This window comes from Carassius gibelio, chromosome A12 (genome assembly GCF_023724105.1).
Source record: "Carassius gibelio isolate Cgi1373 ecotype wild population from Czech Republic chromosome A12, carGib1.2-hapl.c, whole genome shotgun sequence".
NCBI classification, from domain to species: Eukaryota; Metazoa; Chordata; class Actinopteri; order Cypriniformes; family Cyprinidae; genus Carassius; species Carassius gibelio.
Window position 1 is genome coordinate 18,067,288 of NC_068382.1, and position 27,370 is coordinate 18,094,657.

Below are 27,370 nucleotides of genomic sequence, written 5' to 3' on the forward strand. Positions count from 1 at the left end.
AGCTGCTGCTGGTGGCTCCGCGATGGCACACCCAGCCGTGGTTTGCGGATCTGATCAGTCTGCTAGCGGGCTCTCCGTGGGAGATTCCCATCAGACAGGATTTATTATCACAAGCACAGGGGCTGATTTGGCACCCGAGGCCAGATCTGTGGAAACTGTGGGCGTGGCCACTGAGCGGAGTGCGTTAGTATGTCCCGGTCTTTCTGCTGAAACTACTGAGACTATATTGAGTTCTAGAGCAGCTTCTACGAGACGCTTATATGCTTTCAAGTGGAGACTGTTTACAGCCTGGTGTGGTAATCATAATGTGGATCCAGTTTACTGCCCAGTGGCTTCAGTGCTGGAGTTCCTCCAGGAGCGTTTCTCGGATGGCGTTACACCAGCCACTTTAAAGGTTTACGTGGCAGCCATTTCAGCTTACCACGAATGCATAGGCGGTGCCTCTGTGGGGCGTCATCCTTTAGTTTCTCGTTTCATACAGGGTGCGCGACGGCTGAGGCCTTTCCGCCCTGTGCGAGTTCCTTCATGGGATTTATCCATTGTGTTGTTAGGTTTATCAGGGCATCCGTTTGAGCCCTTGGAGACCGTATCGGATAAAATCCTGACATTGAAGACACTTCTTCTCATGGCTTTATCCTCCCTCAAGAGAGTTGGGGATTTACAGGCTCTTTCTGTTTCACCCTCATGCATGGAATTTGCACCAGGCTCTGTGAAGGTGCTGCTGCGGCCCAGGCCTAACTATGTTCCTAAGGTCGCATCTAACCCTTTTCGCTTTCAGCAAGTGGTTCTGGAAGCTTTTTCACCTGCCGAGGCCGGGTCAGGAGATCTAAGTCTTTGCCCTGTGAGAGCTTTAAAGACTTATGTGGATCGCACAGCCCCTTGGCGTGGTTCTGACCAGCTGTTTGTCTGCTTTGGACATAAAAGTAAGGGCCATGCAGTTACAAAACAGCGCATGTCCCATTGGCTGGTGGAGGCAATTTCTTTGGCCTATGAGGCGCGCGGACTCGCTTCGCCCTTAGGGGTTAAGGCTCATTCCACTCGAGCTGTAGCTTCTTCTCAAGCTTTTCTCAGTGGCTCTTCTATGGATGATATCTGTGCTGCGGCAGGATGGTCCTCACCGAGCACTTTTATCAAGTCCTACAGTCTGGATGTGAGGATGGCCCCTGGCTCCCGGGTTCTCTCCGCTTGAGCAGTTGCTTCCTCGGATCTCAGTTATCAGGTACGTCAGGCGTTTTGGTATATCGTTCCCATACGTGGTGACGTCACCGCAGCATCGAAGTGACCTATGATAGGGAACATCTCGGTTACGTATGTAACCTTGGTTCCCTGAATAGGGAACGAGATGCTGCGGTTCTGGCCGTTCCGTACCTTGATAACTCTTCATCTTCAGTCATGAAATCTGAGCGAAATGGCGCGCTGCACCCAGGTATATCATGCGCGCGCATGCGCAGGGTGGTGCTATGCGCCATTTGGCCAATAGGATTGGCGGGATGGTATAGGGCTTCAGACATTCGTCACACCAGAGGTGTTCCCATACGTGGTGACGTCACCGCAGCATCTCGTTCCCTATTCAGGGAACCAAGGTTACATACGTAACCGAGATGTTTCACTAAATAATATGGCAGTAGAGCTGTAGTGTTTTGTGTTTTTTTTTTCTGATTAATGTTTGTTTATTACTGCACATCAGTTCATATTTAAAGTCTGCATCCACATATTAGCTAGTTAACAACTCATAATATTTCATAATATTGTCTATTGTTGCAATTTAGCTTGATTATCAATCTGACGTTTTTTTTGTTTCAATTTATAAGATTTTAGAAATGCTGATTTTATGTGCCATAGTTTTATAAAAATATACATTCAACACCTTGCTCGATGTTGCCCTCCAAATCCAAATGTAGTCAATGTATATACAGTATAAATATATTATAATCGACAAAACAGAAATACAGTAAGCCTAGAAGAGGCAACAGCCCTTAAAGTAAACCATGCACAACGTCCAGGTAGTTGATGTAATGACCTTTTGGTTTGTTAGATGATACATATATTTTCGCCATTAGGCTACATTTCTTACCAAAATTTTAACGTCTTCGGGTTAAATGAATCTTTATTATTACGTGTGGTTTTACTCACACACGCACAAAAAATAAAAATTGTACAGGTGTATTGTGCTGGTTTGGCTCCCTCTGTCGGCGGTGTTTGATCCTGCGTTGATGTGTAACTGGCTGCTGCTGTCTCGGAGTCGCTGTTATTGTATCAGTGCGTTCAGGGGCCATATTGTTGATGTGTCACCTCGGGAGGAGATCACTCACACGGTCTTGACTCTCGATATTTATCACGGCAGCTGGTTTATGTCATTTTAAATGGATTTAACGTAACCGGTAAGACACATATTTAAACTAAAATATCCAGATCTCAATTACAAGAGCGACTGTTTATTTAATTAGCCTGAAAGCTAAGTCAGTGGATGAATTCAATGGCAGCTGGCTGATACACAATTACTGTCAGTGTTATACACTTACAATTTATAGAATTTTTAAATGCACTCTTATAGATCGTGACACCAATCTAAATGCCTTGTTAGAATCGATTATGTCTGTTAAAACACGTCTGATCGGCTTGTGAATGTTATCAAGTGCTAGAGCAACAGCACACAGTTATTTGTGTGTGTATTTTTTGTATTCTTAAGCATTTCAGTAATTGACCGTTCTGTATTGACCGTATCTGTTTGAATTTGAGTGGACAAAGCAGATTATATTTCATAAACATGCAAAATGTTGTATACTCGGACAGGTTAGCCAATATGCTAAAGCTAACCGCACCTGTGTGGGAACAGCAGTCTGTCACCGAACTTATCGGCTCAAAATGAGTAATATAATTTTCCTTATAGCTGTTATTTGCTTTTATCCCTCTTTTAGTGCCATTTACAGATAAAATAACGTGTGTAGTGCGACAAAAGGTGGCAGTGCTGGGTTTCGTGGGCTGAGCACTTTCCATCCTCCCCATAGAGAACTACAGAAGAAATACACTAACATAATGTGAGACGAAACTGACAGATCAAATACAGATAAGAAAGGGTGGAAAGGAAGTTAACCTGGCCAGGAAATCAGGAAATCATGTGATGTTTTCAAAAAACGAAATATGTGCCTGAAAGTGTTGAGGTTTATCATCCTTTTAACAGCTTTGAAGTTTTCCAGAAGTGTCAGTGAGTGAGATATACTTTTCAGTTGGGTGATAGTTGACACTACGTAAAACTGACATCTTAAAGACGTCACATACACACATATATACAAATAATTGTATTTATATGTATTGTATTAACATTTATTGATGTATGCGTATAATTTCATGCAAACAAAAAGGGCTATACTGCATTTCCCTCCTGTAAAAACATTCACACACTTAAAGGGTTTAGAAGTAAAAAATGAGAGAAAATTACATTTTAATCTCCTCTACAAAAATCGTTTTTTCTTCTTCTTCTTAAAGAGAAAGAGAAAATAACCTGCAACTCAAGGATTAAAAATTGTGGGCTCAAGGCGCTCAGACCAAGGTCCATTCTTGCACAATGGTTAACCCTCACAATAAGCTCCTAAAATAGGCCTGGCCTATATTGTAACAATCATCCTGATAGTATTCATAACACATTCTTGATTATCCTGCTGAAGGGCTTCTGCCCCAGTTTCATTCATTCAGTGTGAATCACACAGTGTCTTTTTCCCCAGTACCGAACAGCATTTGTGTGCTTCTGTGTCATCTATAGGCATTTAGCTGGGAATCCAGTTATCCGCTGAATGCTAATACAATGACGTATTAGGCAAGTAGGGTGTGAAAGGGGTAGGGCCACCTTAGTTTCACAAAACTGCCTCCAGGTGGAAGGAGAGCCATGTCCCACACCTCCATCATGGAAATGTGTGGGCTTGGACAGTTATTACATGCTCTAATAATACCAGTGACCCAACATTGGCACAAACATTGTACACAGCATCCTTATTTCCTGGTACCATGTAAATGTTTAGCTTTATTTGACCTGGTGATCCAGGTTTTTTTTTTTTTTTTGTTGTTGTTGTTTTTTATAGTGGCTTCTTGTTGATTTTAAAAGTCACACTTTTGGTGTTCCATTGGTGATGGAATGGTGGTAGCAAGTGGAGATTCTTACACTTCAAGGTCTTCCAAATGCGCGCTCACACACACACACACACACACACACACACACAAAGAAGAGTTAAGTTATGAAATTTTATTATTAAAGTAGCCATATTATGCCATTTGGAATATTGCCTTTCATGCAGTGTGTAATGTAGCTGTATGTGAATGTAAATGATCTGCAAAGTTGCAAAGCCAAAAGTCCATGATAAATAAAGTTTTGTCTCTCAAAAGAGAGAATCGACTTTGAACAGTCTAAACGAGTTATCAGTAATTCGAATCCCACTTCATGGTGTAACACATTTGCATAATGGCTGCCTGTTTTCTAAATTGGCTGGCCGTGAACATGTTGACCCACTTTGAACACTGTAGCTTGTTTGTGTGGTTAACATCATGTCGAAAAATCACTGTCCTATGGAGTGAAAGTAAATTTGTTTTATTTTCACTTCCAAATGATGAGACTGCAAAAATTCATTTTTCCACTGTATCACAGCAGTACAACCCCAGTCTTTGTTCCCGTCGTTTTACTGACGACTGCTTCTCTAATCTCAGGGAGTTCAATGTAGGATTCACAAAACCCTTGCTCTGAAAGATGGCTCAGTACCCAGTTTATTTGGACCAGCTGTCTCCACTGTATCATAACCTGTAAAAATGATAAATAATAGTTGTTTATATTTTCTATGTAGAGATCAAAATATGGAACTACAAGGGGTACACGGTAGACCAATCACAGCAGACTGGGCCATCTGACCAATCAGAGCAGAGCAGGTTCATTGAAAGGAAGGGTTTAGCGAGAATTGCTGGAAAGTGAGGTGATAGTAAATGCATATTTTGAAAACCTTGCGTAAATGTCAACCTGTTGTAGGAAACTCCAAAAACAATATTATGAACCTTAAAAATGGCATAATAGGGCCACTTTAACATAATCTTATTTGGGATTTTAAGGATTTTCTTTAGCTAGGCCTAGCATTATATGAATAACCAGTCAATAATTAGGCTGAATTAAAAAGTGAGTCGGATGGTAGGAAGCTGCATTGTTTTGAGTTTTACGTGCATGTGACTGTATTTTGTGTGTTGTGCTTTCCTGTGCCAGTAGCTGAAGGTGGTCATGGAGCCGTCGGATTGTCACAGCGAACTGACCCCTGCCTCTCACCCATCCCAAAGTTCAGAGGTCAGCATGGTTCTGGAAGGATCAAACGATGTCATCAGCAGTGGGGGTGAATCTGATTTAAAACAGCAGGAGGAAGACACTGAGCTGGACAGTCTTGAGCTGGATGGTACTCTTTCAGATAGCGTGGACAAAGAAGGTCAGGGACCAGACATGCACATTGAGGTCCAGCGAGATGAAGGACTTGGAGAACATACCCAGGGTGATGGGAACACTAGCTGTGACAGTGGAACAGCATCCACTGATGATGCCAGGTCTCCACCAGCTGTTCACGACGGCGCTGTAGAATCACTTCCTGCTGTTCTCGATGGAGAACTCGAATGCTCTGGCCTTGATGAACCAGCGGAGCAGGTTCCAGAATCAGAAGGTGGGACTCCCGATAAAGTTGAGGAATCTTCTCAGTCTGTTCTGAGTGGGACAGGTGATATTTCATCCACACATGCGTTCAATGGACCAACAGACCTTAACAGAACTCCTTTGACTCCTACACCAGCTCCTCAGGGTGAGGAACTGCCAGATGTCGTTTCAGTACCCCAAAACTCGCAATCCAAACCCAACATGAACCCGTATGACACGGACTGCAGCAGGAAACTGTTGTCTGAGATCCAGCGCTCTCTGTCTCAGGAGTCGCTGCTGGATGAGCTAGAGGATGAGCTGTTGAACAGTCAGTCAGATGGCATGCACAAGGGAAGTGCTCCCAATGGGCTTCAGAAGGACCAGAACTCCATGGCTCTACTTGAGAAGTGTGTACAATACAAGTACTCCCAACAGGAGAAAGCCATCAAGAGGTAAGCTGTTGATTAATAGCTGACTTCAATCAGCTCACGCAAGGTTATAGGCCATTATTGTTTGATTTATAGCAGCAGGAGATGGTAAATCATTAGTTTAATTTTACATTCTTATCTGCATGAAAATGTCACTTCACTGTCTTTCATTGCCAATGTGTAGCAGTATTTACACATTCACCCCCGTAAACATCAGCTAAGCATGTGAAATAAGTTCATGAATTATCAGGATTATATAGGATTCTTTCTTTCTTTCTTTTCTTTTAAACGCCATACCAGCTTCTAAGGCTATATTCATGGTGAAAATAAAGTGCAATCAATCTCCATATGTTTTTTGTAAAATATTTACTCTTTTATATATATGTATATATGTATGTATATATATATATATATATATATATATATATATATATATATATATATATATATATATATATATATATATATATATATATATAAAGAGTAAATATATTTTACAAAAAACATGGAGATTGATATATATATATATATATATATATATATATATATATATATATATATATATATATATATATATAATACAAATAATTAAAAATTTATCTATAATAAAATATATTTGGGATTTTGTTAAGTTTAACTGGGAATATTATAATGAATTACCCAGTAATTATACTTAATTTAATTTAGTCCGATGTTATTTTGCGTACACCGTTTTGGGAGCAGCGAATGATATGTTCGGATGATTCAAAACAGTTCTGTAGTCTGTGAGTCTTTTTGACTGTTTCATTGAAAGAACTGGCAAAGATTTATGAATCAAACTACGATGTTTGTGCTTTGTGTTTGTTTTTGCATCCAGCCACCGAAGACCATGCAATAGAATGACATTGGCTTTGTCTTACTTCATGGTTCATTGCCTGTTTAACTCATTACATTTAATTCAGACTGCAATTTCACAAATCTGGTAAAATATGATTTATTTTGCTATGGTGCTAATGCTACTGATTACTTTATGCTGTGATCGACCTCGCCTGTCTGGTCTAAAACCCCCTCCTGTTCTGGCTTTATTAATTTTTGCAAGGGCATCTGGCTGACTTACATATTGGATCCGATCCACAGCTCTGTTGTGTTTGGCCTGCTGTTAATATTGTCTGATGGGTGATGCTCACGGACACCTGTTCCCTCTGCTAATATCACATGATCTTTTCTACATTGACACATATTGGTGCCTTATACTTTGCTGAAAACAATTATTTGTTGTTCTTGATGTGGTTTAGATCACCAGTGTTCTTCTCATTGACTAGCAATTAACAGATGGACACAACAACAGAAGCAGTGTTATTTCCCAGTACAACAGCTCCAGTGTATTACAATGAGCTAACATTGGTAGTGACAGCTGCTAACTGTTTTTCAGATTACTTGATGAGAATAAGAAACATCAGGAGCTGATTCTAGGCATCTGCTCTGAGAAAGACAACATGAGGGATGAGCTGAAGAAGAGGATGGAGACAGAGAAACAACATCTTTGCACCATTAAGAAAGTAATGGCTGCCATAAATTGTCTTGTGTGTGTGTGTGTGTGTGTGTTCATTTTTTTTTTTTTTTTGGATAACCTGGCTATCTATTTGTCCATGCACTGTAATACAAGGAAGCGTTAAAAAACATTGCTGTAAAAATTTAAGTTTAGATTAAAATTTGCTTTAATTTTCATATATTGTCCAATGGTTATGTATAAGTTTGAAGTCAGTTAGATTAAATTGGAGTAGCCTAAAATCTTTTTAATGTTCATGAAAGAACACTCTTTTTCTCCCCCAGGCTGCATTTATTTGATCAAAAATACATTAAAACAGTAATATTGTGAAATATTTTTGGAATTTAAGTATTTCTATTTGAAAATATTTTTAACTGTCATTGATTTGTAGGATGGCAAAGCTAAATTTTCAATGGCCATTATTTTTAAATGTCACATGATCACTGTAATGTTCTGATTTGGTGCGCAAGAAACATTTCTTATTATTATAAATGGTGAAAACCGTTGTGCTGCTTAATATTTTTGTGATGCATGTCTTTCAAGATTCTTTGGTGAGTAGAAAGTCATCTTTGCATTGTTTATACATTTCTAGTCTATCCAGATTTTAGGTTCGCTCAGCCCAGTGGCATTATTTGTTATTTAAATGCCTTTTCAGTATGTGGATGGCCATCCCTGACTGTACCTTGTTGCACTGATTAGAGAACACTTGTTTGCTGACAAGCTTTCATCCCAAACTGGAAAAGCAGGTTCGTTTGAGACTGACTCCAGGCTGAAAGAGACTGTAGGTTAGTTCGGTCTGAAAGAGCCCCCGTCACGGAGGGTAACAGCACAGATCAAACAGATCTGCCCTGCGGGGTGGACAGGTTGAGAAGCCACAATTAAGTGTTGCAGTATTGATGACGTGAAACTAATGTGTGCGTTTTGTTGTCATGGTTTCTCCGCACAGAACAGGCATCTGAGGCCACACAGACAAATGCTTCATCTGAATGATACCTTGTCTGTCTGTTTACTTTCATTCAATAGGAGCACTGTGAAGAAGACCGCACACTTGGTCCCTATACATGGTTGCCAGAAAAGGAACTGTTTCTTTTTTTAAACCTGAATGGAGTCTTTGTCACTTATTGAAATTTGAGTTTAAATCGATTTTCATAAGCTGTCCAGAACTAGACATTTAAATGAAGACGCAGGTCATATTGAACTCGCTGGGCGTGTAAACTCTGATCTGTTTTGGATTAGCTACAGTCAGAGCTGTCTCTTTTGTCGTCATTATGAATATGTTTATGGTTACCACAGTCACAGCCTTTTAACTGTTTCCCTCTCTTGTCTTACCAGTTTGAAAGCCGGGTGGAGGAATTAATGAAAGAACTAAAAGACTCCAGAGATAAACTGGTTCACCAGGATCAGGCCGCTAAGAACGCCATCCAGCAGCTGCAGAGAGAGCTGGCCTATCGACTTGAACAGGTAAGAGGTCAATGCCATGGAGACACTCCAAGCAGAGCCTTTTGTGCATAAGACCGCTGGATAAATTACTTCTAAATCCGTCGGTGCTCTTTGTGTAGCAGCGTCTTTAAAATGAAATCATGTCAGTCCTGCAGGATGTGAAGTGCTGGGTTTCCATTTGCCTTTTTGTCCTCATCCTTTTTTATTCCACACAACTGTGGGTAAATGTAAAGTCCAGAATTCAGATATTGAGGTCTGAATCTGAGCAAAATTGGAAAGTGAGTTGTGTTTGGTTTGGCAGGACTTGTTCAAACAGCCCCTCACTCTCATGTGAACTCCTCAGTCAAGTGCGAGGGCCTCTCTTTTGCTCTTTCACTGTCATTGGAAACATCAAATATGCCCACATTTCCATAGAATGGAATATATTTGGGATGGTAAGTAACTGGATGTTATAGGTTCTAGTCTCGGATGGTCCATAAACAATATTTGTTCATGTGTTTACAGGCCAATAAGAAATGTGAGGAGGCACGGCAGGAGAAGGAGACAATGGTGATGAAGTACGTTCGAGGCGAAAAGGAAGCTCTGGATCTGCGGAGGGAAAAGGAACAGCTGGAGAAGAAGCTACGGGAGGCCACATCCGAAGTAGACAAACAGGCCCGGCGGGGAAACACACTGGCCCAAGAGAAAGGACGTCTGCAGCAGCTCTATGACGCCAAGGTCATACAGGAAAATACAGTTTACCTTGATGCTTGATATGGTGTGTGACTCTACAGCATGCACTGATTGTGTACAGGTTCTCACGAGTGTTTGTCTTTGATTACTTTTCTGTAGGAGAATGAAGTGACAAGACTTTCCCGTGAACTGGAGAAGGTCAAGGAAGAAATCAATTCTCATGTCATCAAAGTAAAGTGGGCACAGAACAAGCTGAAGAGTGAAACGGACGCTCACAAGGTAAACCAGAGAACACTGAATAAAGGCTGTTTAAACGAAGCATGAATTAATAATAACTAAATAATATACATATCTAAAACTATACATTTGAATAATCATTTTAATTATAATGAGAATACTGTCTAAATCACTGCTATAACACTAACAACACAGAGAAATGATATGTTGGAATCACTTTTAGAATGATTTATCCAGGTGAAGAACGTTAAAAAACATTGAAAGCCAATCACAATACACCAAATTGTAAAAGCCTGTGCATTTAAAGCAGCGGAAGGCATATAAACAGCACAGTAGTATAATGTTATAGTTATGGTTATATTAGTTGTCATGTTGTGAACAAGTCTATAGAAATGAACTCACTCTTTTATGATAGGACACATTATTATAGCAGCCATGATCTAGCCAAAGGCCAAACTCCAATTTCGACGAAGAGGAAAGTTCATTCCACTGCAGTTTATCCAGATTGTTAAGGGCACAACAACATTTTCCACAAAAAAATTTACATAAGATTATTTAAAAATAGATTCAGTTTTATTGTAAAAAAGTAACTCCAGTTAAAGGGATTACTTTAACTACTTAAATATATTAAATGAAATATATCATCTATAATGTAAAAAAAATAGTTATTTTACATTACATCTAAATTGTATTTTTCTACCAATTGCATCCAGTTTGGATTTGGCAAAAAAAAAAAAAAATTTTAGGTGCATTTCCTACATTATGTGTTATTTTATAGAATGTATTGCTATTTTGAGTTAGGACTTATTTTATAAGTTCAATTTTCATTTCATTATTTTAAGTGTTCTTGTCATTGTATTTTTTTATTTTTTTACAGTTACTGATAATTATTTGTAATAGTTTTAGTTTAAGTTAACAATTACAACACTGTAATGCTGATGTCATTTTACTGAGATGTCTCTTTAATAACAGGAAACAAAAGACAAACTGAGAGAAACTACTGCCAAGCTGACTCAAGCAAAGGAGGAGACTGAACAGATTCGCAAAAACTGCCAGGACATGATCCGCACATACCAAGTACGGTTTACTTATAATGACATGAGACTAGTAATGCCCTCTAGAGGGCTCCATATACAAACATACCCTGTATGTAGAATGCAAAACACAATTTAATAAAAAAGGTTGCTTTAGTCCTCTGCAAATTGACACAATTGATACACAAATTGAGTGGCTTATCTTCATCTGTGGGGTATAACTAATTTGCACTTTCTTTTGCTCGTTGTAAACTTAAGTGATTATACTATCTCTCTGTCTCCTGCAGGAATCCGAAGAGATTAAATCAAATGAATTGGATGCAAAGCTGCGAGAGACCAAAGGAGAGCTGGAGAAGCAAAAACAAGAGCAGACAGACCAACTAGAGGTGCAGTTTCACTTAATTTACACTCATATTCTCTTGAGTCAAACTCAATTTAAGAGCATAAACGTAAATAAAAAAAAATAAAAACAAAAACCTATCCAGATTGTTTGAATGATATCAGTATTTTTGTCATAATATAAAGCCCTATTGACATCAATTTTTACATGCATATTCAAGTAATGTGCTTCAGCAGAGAACGGAGGCCTCGTAAAAGTTACATTTCAGGGGGCAGGTGTTCGTTCATATTAAACCTCATGTGTCTTTGGTTTGCTTCTTTTAGTTGTTGTGCCACTGCGTCGCTGAGATAAACTGTTTGGCCCGTATGGCACTTTGCCACCTGCTTTTAAATGTATTTAGGAGTAAATGAGCCTCCATTCACCAAGCGTCATTAGTAACTGAGGCTGACAATGAGAGTGTGTACTCCCTTATCAATGAGTCGCCCCTGTGCAAGAAATAGTGCTATTAGCATTTGCATTCTCATTTGCATTATTAGCATAGTGTTGCCTAGCAGGCATCCTCTGCTGATTGAGAGCACAATAATGAATAATGGTCAAGCATGTCTCAAAGGAGGGGTTTTCATGGTCATTTTGTTTGATTGGCAGATGCACAAAGCTAAGATTAAGGAGTTGGAGGATCTGAAGAGGACTTTTAAAGAAGGCATGGATGAGCTGACCACCCTGCGGACCAAGGTGGAAACTCATTTCTAAAGATAACACTATGAAATGATTATGTGCAAGAGTACAGTTCTGACGCTTTGGCACTCACTCTGGCCCTCAGGTTAAGTGTCTAGAGGACGAACGGCCCCGCTGGGAAGACGAACTCTGCAAATACAGAGAGATCATTAACAGACAGAAGGCTGAGATCCAGAAACAGAGGGAAAAACTCGCCGCTATCACTACACTAGAGGAGCAGCACCAGAGGTCTGAACTTGTGCCTGCAGCAACCTACCACTGAACATGTCTATTATTAGTTCAGCTACCACACTGCAGCCATTCTGATCTTTAGGACTAGTTTTTCAGGTCATGAAATAAGATTGAATTTGTTGAGAGTAAGACTGAAGATGTAACCATACCAATACCAGTACATTTTTTTTAAACCAATTTAAAAATGAATTTTCTATTGAACATAATCCTTTTAACTATTTTCAAAGTGTAGTATTAATACCAATACAATCAGCGAATTGAACCTAACTGTAAAAGTGTTACCACTAATTAATATTGAACATATCACAAACTATCACAATTTCTAAAGAATCTAAATTTCTTTAAAGAAATATAGTAAACATTAAGTAATAAAATGAAGCTCAAAGAAAAAAAAAAACAATATGTCATTAAATAGACCAGTGTTTTTATTGTTAACTAAAATTAACATTATAAGAAATGCATTGTTAATTGTTATTAATTGAAATAAAGCTAAAATAAAATAAAGAAATATTACATAAAACTACTAACTGAACTGAACCTAAATGAAATAAAATGTTATGGTGAAGTACTAAAATCACTTAAATTAAATCATTTAAACTGCAATAAGATAAATAAAAACAGACATCTATATAAAAAACATTAAAGAATGCATAAACACAACAAAATTACTAATATAAAAAAACATTAAAAACTAAAAATAATGCCAATTCAATACACCATAACACTGGAATTCACTCCCATTGCTTAGCCTTATTTTTGTTTATGTGGATATAAATATGCAATTTTCTTTACTCTATAATAATTCTAATAACACTACAGACTTTATTCCCATTAGCACTTTCAGATCCTTAGACCTATTCCTTTTTCCATGCTTCTGTTGAGCATGGAGCGTTTGTACATCAGCCAGACCTTGAGTGGTCTCCCAGCGGTTGGTGGACCCTGCTGATGCAGGAACTGCAGGTGGATGTGAATCTATAGTGTGATCACACGGGGCCCTGCGACACACACAGAATAATTCATACCTCCGTGGCCTCCTCACAGGGGCTGCTCTGATTTCACTTCTGGTGGCCACATAAATGTGTCATTCAGCTGTATAAGCTCATTCTTATTTTGAGGGTATTTAAAACCTCTCTATGCAGTTGAGTTATGTGTTTTCCCAAGAATGACACGCCTTGTCTTTAGTTTGTTAATTTAGAGCAGTGGTCTCAGACCCAGTTCCTTGAGGGCCACACTCCAACTCAAACCTGCTTGGAAGTTTCTAGTAATCCTGAAGACCTTGATTAGCTAGATCAGGTGTGTTTTGTTTAGGTTTGGAGAGCTGTGAACCTTCAGAAATTGAGTTTGCGACCACTGATTTCGGCCTTCAGTCTTACACTTTTATAGTCTATGCAGTCATTTGGTCTGGTGGGAATACTGGTACACCATTATGATATAACTCGACAAGGGTGGAAATCACTTAAATAGCACGGCCTGTACACGTGTTGGTCCTCGTGTCTGATGTGTATGTGTCTTTTTTTAGGGATGATCAGGAGATAGCATCCTTACGGGAGGAGGTGGAGAATCTGAACTCTCAGATCACTGACTTGCAGAGGGACATTGAAGGAAGTAGGACAAGAGAGGGGGAGCTACTGGGCTTTACTGAGAAACTTACCAGTAAAAATGCTCAGCTGCAGTCTGAGAGCAACAGCTTACAAGCCCAGCTGGACAGATTGAACAGCACTTCTAGAGAGCTGCACAGCAAACTAGAGGAGACAGAGAGGACCCTCTCTGAGACGGTAAGACGTTTGCTTGTGTTAAACCGCTCCATCAATGTTGGGGAGGTTTCTTGGAAACTGTACCATGCAAAGTGACAAGCTACTTGCAATTAAAGGTAGTTTGCTACAGTACAAGGCACTTATAAAAATATTACAATCTACACTTATTCAAGCTGTTTAAAAGTATCTTAATTATATAATTATCAGATAATTTATTAAAACTGTCTGCAATATTTATTTGCCATACAAACATTTATCTTAATAAGGGAAGAGCATGAAGCTTGAACACAAATGTAGACTTAATGCAATTAATAATTAATACAAAAAAATTGTATCTAAAGTGAAAATATTTAACAGCAGTATTTAATTACATTATTTACCACAGAAAATTAAAATGCCACTTCTGAACACTGCTGAGTAATGACTGAAATTAAGCTATAATGATCTCATTTATTACAATGAGCCCATGCAATGAAACAAATCCAATTACTTATCACTAGCTACAGTGCTACCTGCTGGAATAAATAGGAAAACTGACCAGTTTAATTACAGATAACGCACAAAAATCTTTCTTCATTCATTTTGTGTATGTTTTCAGACGGACAAATTGAAGAAAGAGGAAAAACAAAGGCAGGAGGAAGTTCTGGCATTGCAGACAGAGAGAACAACACTACAGGCCGAGACATCACAACTAAAGACACGTGTGGAGGAATTACGAGACGAACTGGTCACTCAGAAGAGAAAACAGGCAGCCAACATCAAAGACCTCACCAAGCAGCTCACGCAGGGTGAGCAGTGAGCACTTTACACAAGCAACACCAAATAATTTTCGCTATTTATTGATTCACATTTATTTGTATGAATAGATTTTTTTTATTATTCTTTATTAGTGATTCGTTATATATAGATTTTATTTATTATGTATTTTATTTGATTATTTTTATATTGAAGCAGTGGCGTATCAAGTCATATGCTAAAAAATTTGTACCCCACAAACGTTGTTGGACTTCAACTCGGTTAACTTAACTTGGGCTCTATTGTTGATTTTTCTGAAGTAAAATAACGTTACGTGTCGTATATCAGTAAGGCAAGTATTCGCTGAGTTTCAATTTATCATTGTGAGGCACTCCTGCTCAAAACAGAGACGAAAGAAAACGTTTGTTTTCCTTATTTTGCAAAAGCACAAGGTTTTGTTGATTTATTATGAGTGCACACAAATAAAAGTAGACTTTGCAGTTCCAAATTAGATATACTCTTATCTTTATGAGCAAAAATGACTGCATATTTTTAAGCTTCCACGTAACAAAAAAAAAAAAAAGCAAGTTGTCACGCTGGTGGCTCTCATGTTCTGCTAAGCATGATTTAGCTTTTACTCTCCACACAAGCGATTGGATATGCTCATAACAGTGCACATTTATCTGTTATATTTTTTCATTAATACTGTGAAATGCACAAAGTGTTTTCTGTCTATAGAATTAGATTTTAGGCAAGCCATAATGTTGATTTGAGAAAGCTAAATTGATCAAACATGCTTAACTCAACTTAATAAAGAAACAAAAATAAATATTACATCTTTGCCATTAAAACACGAAACTTAACTATTTTACGGCTGCAACAGCAGCTGTGTAATAGGGAAGAGAGAGAGAAAAAAAGACATGGGCTCGAGCCGGACTCAGGCTGAGAATTCTGATAAGCTGTCGGACAAGGGAAATTGCAGGGAAATTCATTTCCTCATTTCAATTAAATGTTCCCCTCAGCTCGGCGGATCCCCAGTCTGCCCGGGCCCATATACACCTGCTTACCCAGATGCTACTTCACTGTATTGAGGCCAGAAGTAGTGAGAAACTCAAAAACAAGTTTGTCATGGTCAAGAAGGATAGTAAGCATCAAACTGGTTTTGAACCCAGTTTTAACGCTAGTCATCAAAATTAACAACGTTGTTAATTAAAAAGTAAATAAACAAAAAACTGAATTTGTTAATTTTAAGTGGCGCATATATATATATATATATATATATATATATATATATATATATATATATATATATATATATATATATATATATATATATATGCCCCTTAAAATTCTCTGTCAACTTTCAAGACTTGCATGAAAATCTAATTATGTTTTAGGTCATATTTATGCAGAAATATAGTAAATTCTAAAGGTTAAAGCAGCACTGTGTATATATATATATATATATATATATATATATATATATATATATATATATATATATATATATATTATGTAAGACAAAGCGGTTTAATGTAGTCTGTTGTAGTCAGCATGAGAGCATGTCACGCAACAGGTCCATGCTGGCATCTTCCTAATTTGGCTCGCTTCTACCAAGTAAATCCAGCCAAAATACTGTTGGACATACAGCCTTTGACGTCAATATGGGAAACATTCTCCTCCCTTTTTAAAATGTATTTATTTTTTATCCTAAATAATTGTACGTTTAGTTTCATTTAGCATTGCTTTTTTTTCCTCATGCTGTTTTCTCTATCAGAGCAACCCCGAGACCCATTTGGTTTGCAATATGACCCTCCAATTAAGAGCCACTGATGCGAATGATTTTAATGCAAAACGAAAGACAATGAAGTAACCAATCATAACACAATTACAAAAAATGGCTATATCGTTCCACTCTCATATTATTTTTTCCTCTGTGTCTAGATGTCTAAACTAGAATTCGATTTGTTATTTTAATAGGCTTGCAGTGAGTTACTTCTCCATGCTCCCAGGGGCCACCGGCACTGTTAGTAATTATCAAGCCATATTGACGCTCTCGGTGGAGCAGACTGACATTCATTGCAGACAGATTGGGTTTATGTATCTGTGCCTGCCTATAGCCGCAGGAAAGGCTAGGTTAGGGCACAAGACTGTTTCGTAGCGTCTTATTTAACATTTTTTGAGAGAAGAGGCAAGGAAGTGAGGACAAGGGAGAAGAATGTGCACCATGAGACTCTCTTTAGTGTCAGAGGAGGCATACAGTACGTGAAGGTATTTTTAAACAAATCTATTTTTTCCTCCCCGTTGGGTACCCGTGATCTTCAGCATCTTTTCAAGGTCTGCAAGCTAAATGTGAACCTTAATTCTGCATAGTTGACGGATACTACAGATGTGCCTAGTGGGTGGTAATTTTCTGGTGGGTCATAATCCCCCCCACAAGCAGGTGCAACACTAGTATGAGGCACTGAGCGGTACAAGCAATCAATCATTGGCCCATTACCGTTACTGAGGTGTTTTGTCTATGCCAGGATTGTGTGTGTTTTTTCAGTATAAGAGAAAGAAAGAACTTATTGTTTGATTGTGCCCTTGTGCAGCTCGTAAGAAACTGGATCAGGTGGAGAATGGAGGATGTGATCGAGAGGGCAGCAGCATGGGCAGCCGCTCCAGTTCTTCAGGTACATCTTTTTAACACTTCATTAGAGATGTTGAGAGTGACACACACTTTTATCTTTTCTTCATGAGGCCTATATATAATGCATTATGAAAGAACTCATAATGTCTTATCCAACAGTTCACCCTTGCTGATTTTAGACCTCTTGCTCATGTGATGTTCCTTAATTATAATACTTTTTATCCATATGCTTTTCATAAATAGTTTGAAACAGTTATTATATGTTATAATGTTTATCTATTTTTTTACTGTCTATGATCAAAAATGCAGCTTTGGTGAGCATAAAAGTGTGTGTGTGTGTGTGTGTGTGTGTGAGATGTGTATGTATGTAAAGTTTCTGGGTCAGTACAGATTAAGGTACATCAACATCAATTCACTGTCCGAATCTGACAAGCCAGAAAGCAAACATTTAAAGTATAGTAACACACTTACAATTAATATGTCTTTCAACATACAAAAAAGTAGTTCCACTTAATAAAGGACACTATAGGTATGTATAAAACTAAAATACTGTCAAGTTTTTCTAAAAAAATTACTTAAATGTTTTAACACAAATCTAATCTTGATATTTATGCATTTAAACCCTCTGGAATGCTGACCTGGTTTACTTTCTTGTAAGTGTGTTACTGTAACCTGAAATTTTTGAGACACGAGTCAAAATTAATTTATGTGGTGATCATAGTTGCTAGCAGCATTTGAATGTTCTTCTAATCGTATTGCCAATTCTTTGTTGCTTGTAATATTACACTTATAGATTGACTTCACAATGTTTTCAACCTCTCATTTTCAGGCTCTTTAAATGCACGGGGCATCAGTATGGATGATCGCTCTCCAGAGAATCAGTCTGGTTCATCAGCGGTAGTGGTGGACAGCTTCCCTGAGGTGGACAAAACTGTGCTGGTGGAGCGCATCGTGCGGTTGCAGAAAGCACACGCTCGTAAGAACGAGAAGATTGAATTCATGGAGGACCACATTAAGCAGTTAGTGGAGGAAATCAGGAAAAAGACAAAGTGAGTGAGAGCAAAAAAAACAGAATGCAAGGTAAAAGACGATGGAGAAAAGCTCCTTTGCTCCCATCCCAAAGTTTAATTGCCATTTACTGAGCTTGAAGCTGCCTATATATAATATATATTCTTATGTAACCAAAGTTGTGATGAAGGACACCAAATAGAAGCCACGAGTTTAATTCAAAATTAATAATGTAGAGGGACACAGTGGCACCAGAAAGCAGTTGGGCACTTATACCACACTGAAAAATGTATGAATGTCTAATAAAATATCAAAATGTGGCATTCATTTTTAAAATGAATATAGCACAAATTTGCCCTTACAAAAATACTGGAATTGCAAGTTTTGCATGTAGTTTGTTTAATATTTACCACTGTTATATTCAGATAATTTTAATTGTTTAAACATTTCTGTTGCCACTATAGAGTAGCTCTGAGCTCATGTTTTGGAGAATTTCTCAGTGTCGCCTCTCCTTTCCGTCTGGTTGCATTTGGCAGGTCATTGTCCCTCTCTTGCATCCTCTCTTTCTCTTATTTTTCTCTTTATTGTTCTTTTGTTGGACTTTTTTCCTTTATTTATTTGTCTAGAGCTTCCCGACCGAGGCTTGTATCTTGTCTGACTTTCATTACAAAAGGAAATCTGGCAGACATTCATCTTTTTCTTTCACAGACACAAACACTGAGTGTGTGACAGAGGTCTTGGCAGTGATATTTATAGCTGTCAGTTCTTGCGGGATTGATGCATCACCGAGATTGCTAATGATGGCTGATACATATTCATACGCACCTTCATACATGAGGAATCAGGCGGCCGATACCCATTCCACCACAGAAAAAAAGCATCTTTTTGCTAGACAAAGTGAATGGTCTTAGAGAACGAGAGCTCTTTGTTTTTGTCTTTGGATGAGATAAATAATTGAATATGCCGCAGAAGGCTGTGAGTTGGGTTTCCGCCACCACTCTGGACATAAATGCCTGTCCCTTTCCTGTCACTTGAGTTACGATAGGCCTTGAATCGATCTTCCTGCACTAACCCACATTCATTAGTTCTAATCAAAGACGCATCCCATTGAGGTCAGGCTTAATTTAGCCTCCTGATCTTTAGCCATTACTTGCAGCTGAGATGAGTCCAAATTCGCCAAGCAGTGGAATGTTTCCCAGTGTTTATCGACTGTTGCCGTTCGAGTGATTCTTTAACACATGGCAAGGTTAGATTTGGCCGGTATATCGTTCAAGGCTCCGTGGAAATTGATTACAGCATAAAACTGAGGTTGATTTAATAAGGTTTCCTTGATTTAACAGCGTGACTACACCTAGCTGAGGATTTCCATTTATCTCTGAAGAGATAAACTTAACTATGCTCACTGCGCCTCTCATCAAGGGCACTTAGAGGAAATCACTGATGTTCTGGAAGTGATACTAAGTGCCGTTGCATATGATTAATTATTACTTGAATGGTGCATAAATCCTTGCTACATTTAGTGGTGATTGCTAAATTTGAACAAACCCCTTACATAAACTTGAGCATGAACAAATCATATGGCTTGGTGTGGAGTGGTATGCGGTTACTTTTTGAGATTTCTGTCCAGCGGATGATGAAATAAATGTGTGGGAAAAGAAAAAAAATGATTGAATGTTCAGACTCTGAACTCCTCGGATTGACGTGGCTTCCCTGGGGACTCGAATATCATTGGAACATGGAAAATCATAGAAATGTTGTCAGGTGCACTCCAACATTGTGGCAGTTTTGCACGGACAAGCACCAGTTTCAGAAACTTTAATAATGTAGTTTCAGATTGTATTATTGTATGAAATTACTGGAAAGGCTGGTAACTGAAATGGGCATTTTTTTGACACATATATATCTTTTGATCAACACTTTTGCGTCTCGATTGAAACAGGAATACGCTGTCTCGATGTATCTTTTAAATTAGCTTTGATTCAATGTGATCTTTGATATGAGCTCTCATCTTTACTCGTGCTTCAGCTGTAGTGCCGAAAAACTCACAATCCTCATGAAATAAACATAAAGATTCACATTTTGTCTTTTGATTCCTTGAATGAAGACCGAAGCTTAGAATTCACATGTACAAACAGACTGTCAAATCCCAACTCTCTTTATTTCACCCTGTCTCGTGTCTGTTTTTCTGCACTCTTCTGGTGTTTCTGCTGTCTGACTTTCAGTTTTTCAGCCTCTAGGCTGTGAGAATCAGGCCATGCCACTGCGCTTAAGCTGAAGCTGTGATCTCTTTTATACAAATAGATCTGCAAATCAAAATCAAATGCTAAGAGTGGTGTCAGAGCTGTGGCACACAGTGTATTATCTGTTGTCCAGCCTGGGTCATGTCCCGATCCACTTCCCCCTCTCTTTCCCTCAAGTTTACTGTCAGTTCTCCTCTTTCCTATAAAATAAAAACCAATAAAAAGTCAGAAAGGCAGTGGATTACTACTATATTGTTCTGGCAAACAGGACAGGTTACAATGAATTCCAGTTAAACAATGTAAAAGTATGCATGCATGTTTAGTTAGTTAACTTTTTAATTTCTTTGTGTTTCGTTTTGTTAAATACTACCATTATGGAGCTGGGGTCCACTTGGACCCCATATTAGTGGGAGGTAAGTTATTCATTTTTATATTTTCTTTATTTTATATTTGCCTATGTGTACATAAATGTGTGGGTGTTCATTATTTATGTAGCATCAGCACTTCACAGAGATTTTGTTTGCGAAGCATATGCAAATTTTCCCTTTTTTCCTTCCTGTCACTCTGATAAATAGCCGCTTTGAGACATTTTGAGTCATCAGGATGACAAAAAAAAAAGTTTGTTTGATAGATGCCCTAGTGTGTTCATTTCAGATTCAGACAGTGGAATGAGAGTGAATTCATCAATTCAGAAAGCACTTATATAGTTTTTTTTTTTCTTCTTCTTTTTGTTTTTTTGTTGAGGCCTTTAGCCTCACATCCTCTAATGTTTTTGTTTCGAGCATTGGTCTGAAGAAACCATTAGAACTGAATTCTGTCTTTATTTGGGCCATGCGTCACTGCAGAGAAAATAGATTTGAAATAGCAGTGGCTATAGAGAGAACTCTCTCCTGGAGACTGAAGATCACTTCATCACTACATCATCCTTTATAGAAACCACACAGGTTTTTTTTTTTTTCCTTCCCCCTTTTCTATTCCAGCATATTAAATGGACAACAATAGTGATGGAGATGATAATTACTTTAGATTTCCATCTGCTCACCACTTTGGTTCAAATTGAAGCACTTAAAGCTGAATTATGTCTTTTATAACTTAAGGCTTTTTTAAGATGTCTAAACCTCTGGGTGTAAAGTGTGTTCTCCTGTAGGTTTTTTGTATGCATGTCAAAAAGCAAAATCATGAATCCAGTCCCTTATCTACACTTAGTAGATAACCACTACATACATTCACTAATTAAAACTGGTTAAATTATTATTATTTTTATTTTTTTCTCCCAAGAATTACTCTTGCAAAAGTAACAATGACATGAAAAGCTTTTTCAATGAAATGAGTGTCACGTTAAATAAAACTTATGAGACAGGCTGGCTGAGATTTAGCTGTTCAAAGCCTTCTAATCTTTTATTTGTGAAACTCATTTATCATCCCGAGTGAAAGAGAGGGAACGAGAGAGACAGTGATGAGGTGGATACGCTAATGGGGTCCTAAAGGCTGCCGTCTTTCCCTACTCTGTCCCTGGGTTTGTTAGTAACATCACCTTTGACCTCATCGCTGAGGGTTATGGTGTGGCAATGGCCCTTATTCTTAAGGTTTCACTGACACTGACTGTGTGTGCATGTACATATATGCTATTCAACATACAATGCAATTAAACTTTCTGTTTTTAAAATGTTCCTGTAGGATTATCCAAAGTTACGTGCTTAGAGAAGAGTCTGGAGCTCTTTCTTCAGAAGCCTCGGATTTTAGCAAAGCCCACCTGAGCCGGAGGGGAGGTATCATGGCGTCGTTGTACACATCCCACCCTGCCGATAGCGGCCTCACTCTGGACCTCTCACTGGAAATCAACCGCAAACTCCAGACTGTGCTAGAGGACACCCTGCTCAAAAACATCACACTGAAGGTATAAGTCACCATCCATATCCACATCACATGAGTTTTGTGGCTTGTAGGGCATTTCTGTTACTTTCAAATTTTTTATATGCACATACTGGGCGAAAAATTAAATCATATCAAGAATTGCGATAAGTTTATGTTGATGATGATGTTAAGCCCTGGAGATTTTAACTCGGTGTAGAATAATCGAACAGCCTATCACACACAGCAGAAATAGACAAAAAACAGCCAGTCAGTGCTTGTCATTAATAAGTCAGCATGTTCTGCATGTGTCTGTGTGAATGAGTCGCATGGGTTTGTGACGCTCAGCATCTACTGTCTCAATATATGAAGACTGTCCATATTAACTTCATCTCCAGAGCTGCTCCAAGAGTAAATTAACAAGCATTTCACCATTTTATTTGAGAAGAAACTACTGTCAAATGCACACTGAATTGAAAAGCTCTTCATGACAAGCGGTCAAAATAAAGTTGGTTTAACTTGAACAAATGATAGCTCAAATATATTACTAAATAAAGTAAAACTTTACTAAAGTAAAACTACATATATATATAATTATATACATTATGAATGCTAAGAGGGGATGATAAGAGGCATCACATAATGTACAGTAAAAAAAAAAAAAGGATATTTGGATTACAAAGCATTAGATTACAGAAAAAGTATTATGTGCAATATCCAAAAATGATTGATGCAAATAAATATTTAGTATCAGCCAGTAACCCATATGGTACAAATATTTTGTATATTCCTTAGACGAGCCCCTTAATGTTTCCCACTCAAACCTAACCTCCTGATTCAACAGGAAGTACATCAACACCAAAGAGTATACTGTACTCGTCGAGTGATTTCACAGGGTCTCTGTGTCCTTTCACAGCATACGTTCAAAAGCAAATTTGGTGGTGATGGATAACCGTTCAATAACTGGGCAAATTCCCATGCAGGCAGCGACCATTTCTCGGTTATAGAGCCACATCCAGTTCTCAACAGAAACATCAGCTTTCCTGTTTTGAGGGAGCACATCAGCGGGGAGAGAAATTAATAAAGTATGTTTTGAGGACAGTGGCGGTGGCACAATGGCAGGATTACGATCTTAGCATGAGATGAGCAGGAAATCAGACCGTTTGGAAGCAAAACAGCCTGAAAATGCCTGATTATCCTAGCTTACAGGCTCTCTTCTCTCAGATGTGCCTCTTTTTGCTTTCTGTGTATATGAATTTGAATGGCAGTGAAAATAATAGCATTAGTCCTCACAGCTGTCTGATTTGTTTCTCTCACTACAGGAGAACCTCCAAACGCTGGGTTCGGAGATCGAACGACTAATTAAACAGCAAAGGGTGCCGGACGACACAGCCGGAAGGAAGTGAAGTCAGTCGAGGGGAAGGATGTTGTAATAAATAGCACACACTGTACGTCTGAGCCCGTTACGAAACAATTTACTTTGTTTGGGATCAAAACAGTGCTCTCTTCATCAGACAAGTTCAGTCGGTTTTATACACTGGAGGCACAGTTCAAAATAAGGACTGATGCTTGGACAATACTTATGGGACAAAAGACTGGAACACAAGAAGATTACCAAGAGCCTGTGCCCACTTTTCTTCACGTCGTACCCAATGTCCATCTGTTCTCTCTTCGCCGTCCCGCACCGTGACTTGGTTCATCAAGTTCAGAGCAGAACTGCAATCCTAAATCCAACGACCTCGTGTATGAAATTGGGCAGATGAATGACTATTCTCATAAACGTGACCCCAGGCTCTTTTGAAGAATAAAATATCTTGGACTAATGGAGACCCGAGGATTCTGCAGCTCTTTAGAGGCTTTCAGAGGCTTTTTCTCTATTCATTGCTCCGCAGGTTAATGGGCGCTCCACATCGCTCTCATTTCCCCCTCATGCAAACATGCCAATTAATGAATGTATTATGTCATGAGAAGGACCCTTGCGTCTCATCCCACACGCTCTGACCCAGGAGGGTGGGCAATATTCCCTGTTCGAGCTGCTGCTAGGTTACCGCTATACCTGGATAGCATCGTTTCTCGCGAAGCACTTACGCGACAGGGGCCATGCCAAAAAACCCAGCTCTTGCTCCGTCTCATTATGAAGTTAAACACATTCATTTGAATGAATAACTACATCCCAGAAATGTTTGATATATGTAGGGCTATTCTTAAGGGAGCTTGCAGTTCATTCTATCTGGATTAAGTCATCTAATTAAATATTGTTACCCCCACCCTCTCTATGTTTTCTGTAGAAACAACCTTGTAATTATTTTTATGTTCCAGCTTTTTTTTTTTTTTTTTTTTTTTATTAATTTTTTTCTTGTGTATGATGTTCTTGATGATGCTTTTGAAGAGCCCGTTTCCTCCCAAAGAAATGTAGAGTGTAAAATCCCTTTGAAATGAAGGAGACATTATAAATATTAAGGGAAAAAGTGCAATTTTAACCCCCCTCTTTGTTCGTTCGACTGAGCCGTAATCGCCCTGGCCAGCGTCCTATCTGAGACTCCAGCAAAATATTCCCCGTTAGCATCCAATTCCATGGTGATGTAACCATATGGTACATAACATTGTGCAGAGTTGAATCCATTCCAGCCGATGAATTGCGACTACCTGAGGCATCATTGGTCTGCTGCTTCGTCTGTCCCTTCTTGCAGTGGTGCATGAAGAAGAATCACCCCGTGGGATGCTGATGATGGATTTTTTTTTTACATTCACCTTTAAAGCTTATGCAGATGTGTGATGATTGGCAGATCTCAGCCGGTTTACCATCCAATTTAGTGCCATTTTCAGTCTTCTGGGTTTTCTCACGTTTGAGCCGTTACAGTATGAAAGTAAAATCATGCCCATACACTGTGATAAAGGATTTATAATAACTTGACATACTGCGATAGAAGCGTGTCAAGGGCATATTAGCTGTTCAAACACTGAGAGCCTGTGCTGAAGCTCTTAGCATACCCAAATCACAAACACATTGCAGAAAACGCTGAATGAAGGAAATTCTGCAATGCTAGCAGGAAAAAAAAAGCATTTACGTTTAGCCCTTAATAGCGAAATGAAGCCTCTCTGATCTCTTGATAATGTCAGTGTTCTTTACATTCATTGTTTATTTAATGTCTCAAAATATAAGAGAGGTTTCTGGGAGTATGTATGTATGTTTGTGAAGGGTGAATTGGAACTGATGAGAAAAAGAAAAAATCGTGTCGATTCCGTTTCTGGTCTGTCATTTATGCTCTGCCTGATTGTATAGTGAGTGAAACTGTGATTATAAATTTGTAGATATACTGTACCATGGTCCAGTGGTTTTTAACTTCTGGAGTCTACTGTATATATGACGTTTAAAGGGGATTAAAATTCAAATATTATAATTGGAAGTCATTTTCATTTGTTTTAAACCTTTAATCTTTTATATATATATATTCCGATTTCATGCATATTAACAGAGAAGGATATAGGAGGGTTGTTTTCTCCTCCCTAATAAAACCAACTTTTTTTTTTGCCACCATTACTATTCATGATTAAATGGTTGCGTTTTATTACTCCATTTAATCTTGCATTTTTCCTGCTGTCTGCAGCCCTGTCAGAGATTCTGCTCATTTTCAATGACTTACAAGGTGTCTTATGGGTCTGGTGTGAGTGCATTAACCATGTGTCTCCCCCGACCAATTTGACCTGCATTGCTGTAAGTAACATTATGTAACAGTAGCAGGTGATGACCAAAACTAGCCTTGACTTTTTGTACCTCTTTCCCACAAAACACAGAAACAGGAAAAAAAAAAAAAAAGCAAAAACAAACAACCGAGCACTGATATTGGGCTGTTCAATATAAAGAAAAGCTCTCAGAATTGTATTACAAAATTAGTAGTAATAATAACATATAAACTACTTTTTCAAATGCACTTTGCATGTACTCCAATTACCTGATATTTTAGGCAAACTGCCGCATTACACTGAGTACTGGAAACTCACTTTTGAAAAGCAATTTAGGTGGTGCATTTCCTGTTAGCTTCAACCTGCATTTACACAAATTGCTCAATGTGTTTTTCAAATAGAAGCTCTGTCTACATGAAATGCACACCCGTTTTTTTGCCATCTGAAGAAACCTCCTACATGTTCAGCAATATCATTTTGCAAACATCTCTTCTTATAAAACTTAAACTCTGCAACTCTTCCTCCACTCCTCTATCTTTTATACTGGACACTTGTTCCCTGCTTGCTTTGGATTCATCTCACCTGTGTGGCATTTCAGAGTCCGCTGGAGGTGTTGAGAGCTGGCAGGTTAAAACATTCGGTACATGGCAAAGAGCCATTGCGTAAACTCAGATCAGTGCCTATTTTTAGCACTTCAAGACAACGTGCTCCGGCACTTTTATCAACCTCGAAACCCCCAGAGAATTCATGAGCCTCGTTCAATGCTTCAATCTGCGGAACTGGGCACAACACCGGCAGTAATATATTTGACGAGATTAACACTGTTTAGTGTCATAAATCTTTTGGCCCAGTACAGTAAGTGTGAGCGTGGATAAGTGACCTGAAAGCGCCCTTCAGAAAAGGTGTGGAATGGAAACTACGACACTGGAATGAATGGATGGCAGCCAGGCATGCACAGGTATATATAAGTGGATGCCATTCTCTCAACACCTCATAAGGCATTTACGTATTAGTGGCTATTAACCATGTAAGCTGTTGGCCAACTTGAGAGGGAATAAATGAGTGTTTTATCTCCATGATGTGCTCATGGCAGCCATTGGCTGACATAAAGCAACGTGTTTAAAAATTGTTGCAGCTCCTGACCAAGTGACCCTTAACTGAAAAAAAGATGTGT

At 38.6% G+C, this 27,370-nt stretch overlaps 1 protein-coding gene across 2 annotated transcripts; it reads left to right on the forward strand.

Annotated features, from left to right (window-relative positions):
* Positions 1-2,206: 2,206 nt before the first annotated feature.
* LOC128025363 (coiled-coil domain-containing protein 186-like) lies at positions 2,207-25,913 on the forward strand. 2 transcript variants are annotated; one of them, XM_052611646.1, is made up of 16 exons: positions 2,207-2,381; positions 5,237-6,099; positions 7,487-7,613; positions 8,936-9,064; positions 9,548-9,760; positions 9,875-9,994; positions 10,925-11,029; positions 11,274-11,372; positions 11,972-12,058; positions 12,147-12,289; positions 13,812-14,067; positions 14,645-14,834; positions 17,376-17,456; positions 18,243-18,462; positions 22,339-22,558; positions 23,835-25,913. In XM_052611646.1, exons 2-16 carry the CDS (start codon positions 5,252-5,254, stop codon positions 23,916-23,918), a joined length of 2,922 nt encoding a protein of 973 aa, XP_052467606.1. In that variant the 5' UTR covers positions 2,207-2,381; positions 5,237-5,251; the 3' UTR covers positions 23,919-25,913. The 2 variants fall into 2 exon arrangements, with proteins under 2 accessions (XP_052467606.1, XP_052467607.1); XM_052611647.1 differs by having other exon boundaries at positions 2,247-2,381; positions 5,240-6,099.
* The last annotated feature ends 1,457 nt before the right edge of the window (positions 25,914-27,370 follow it).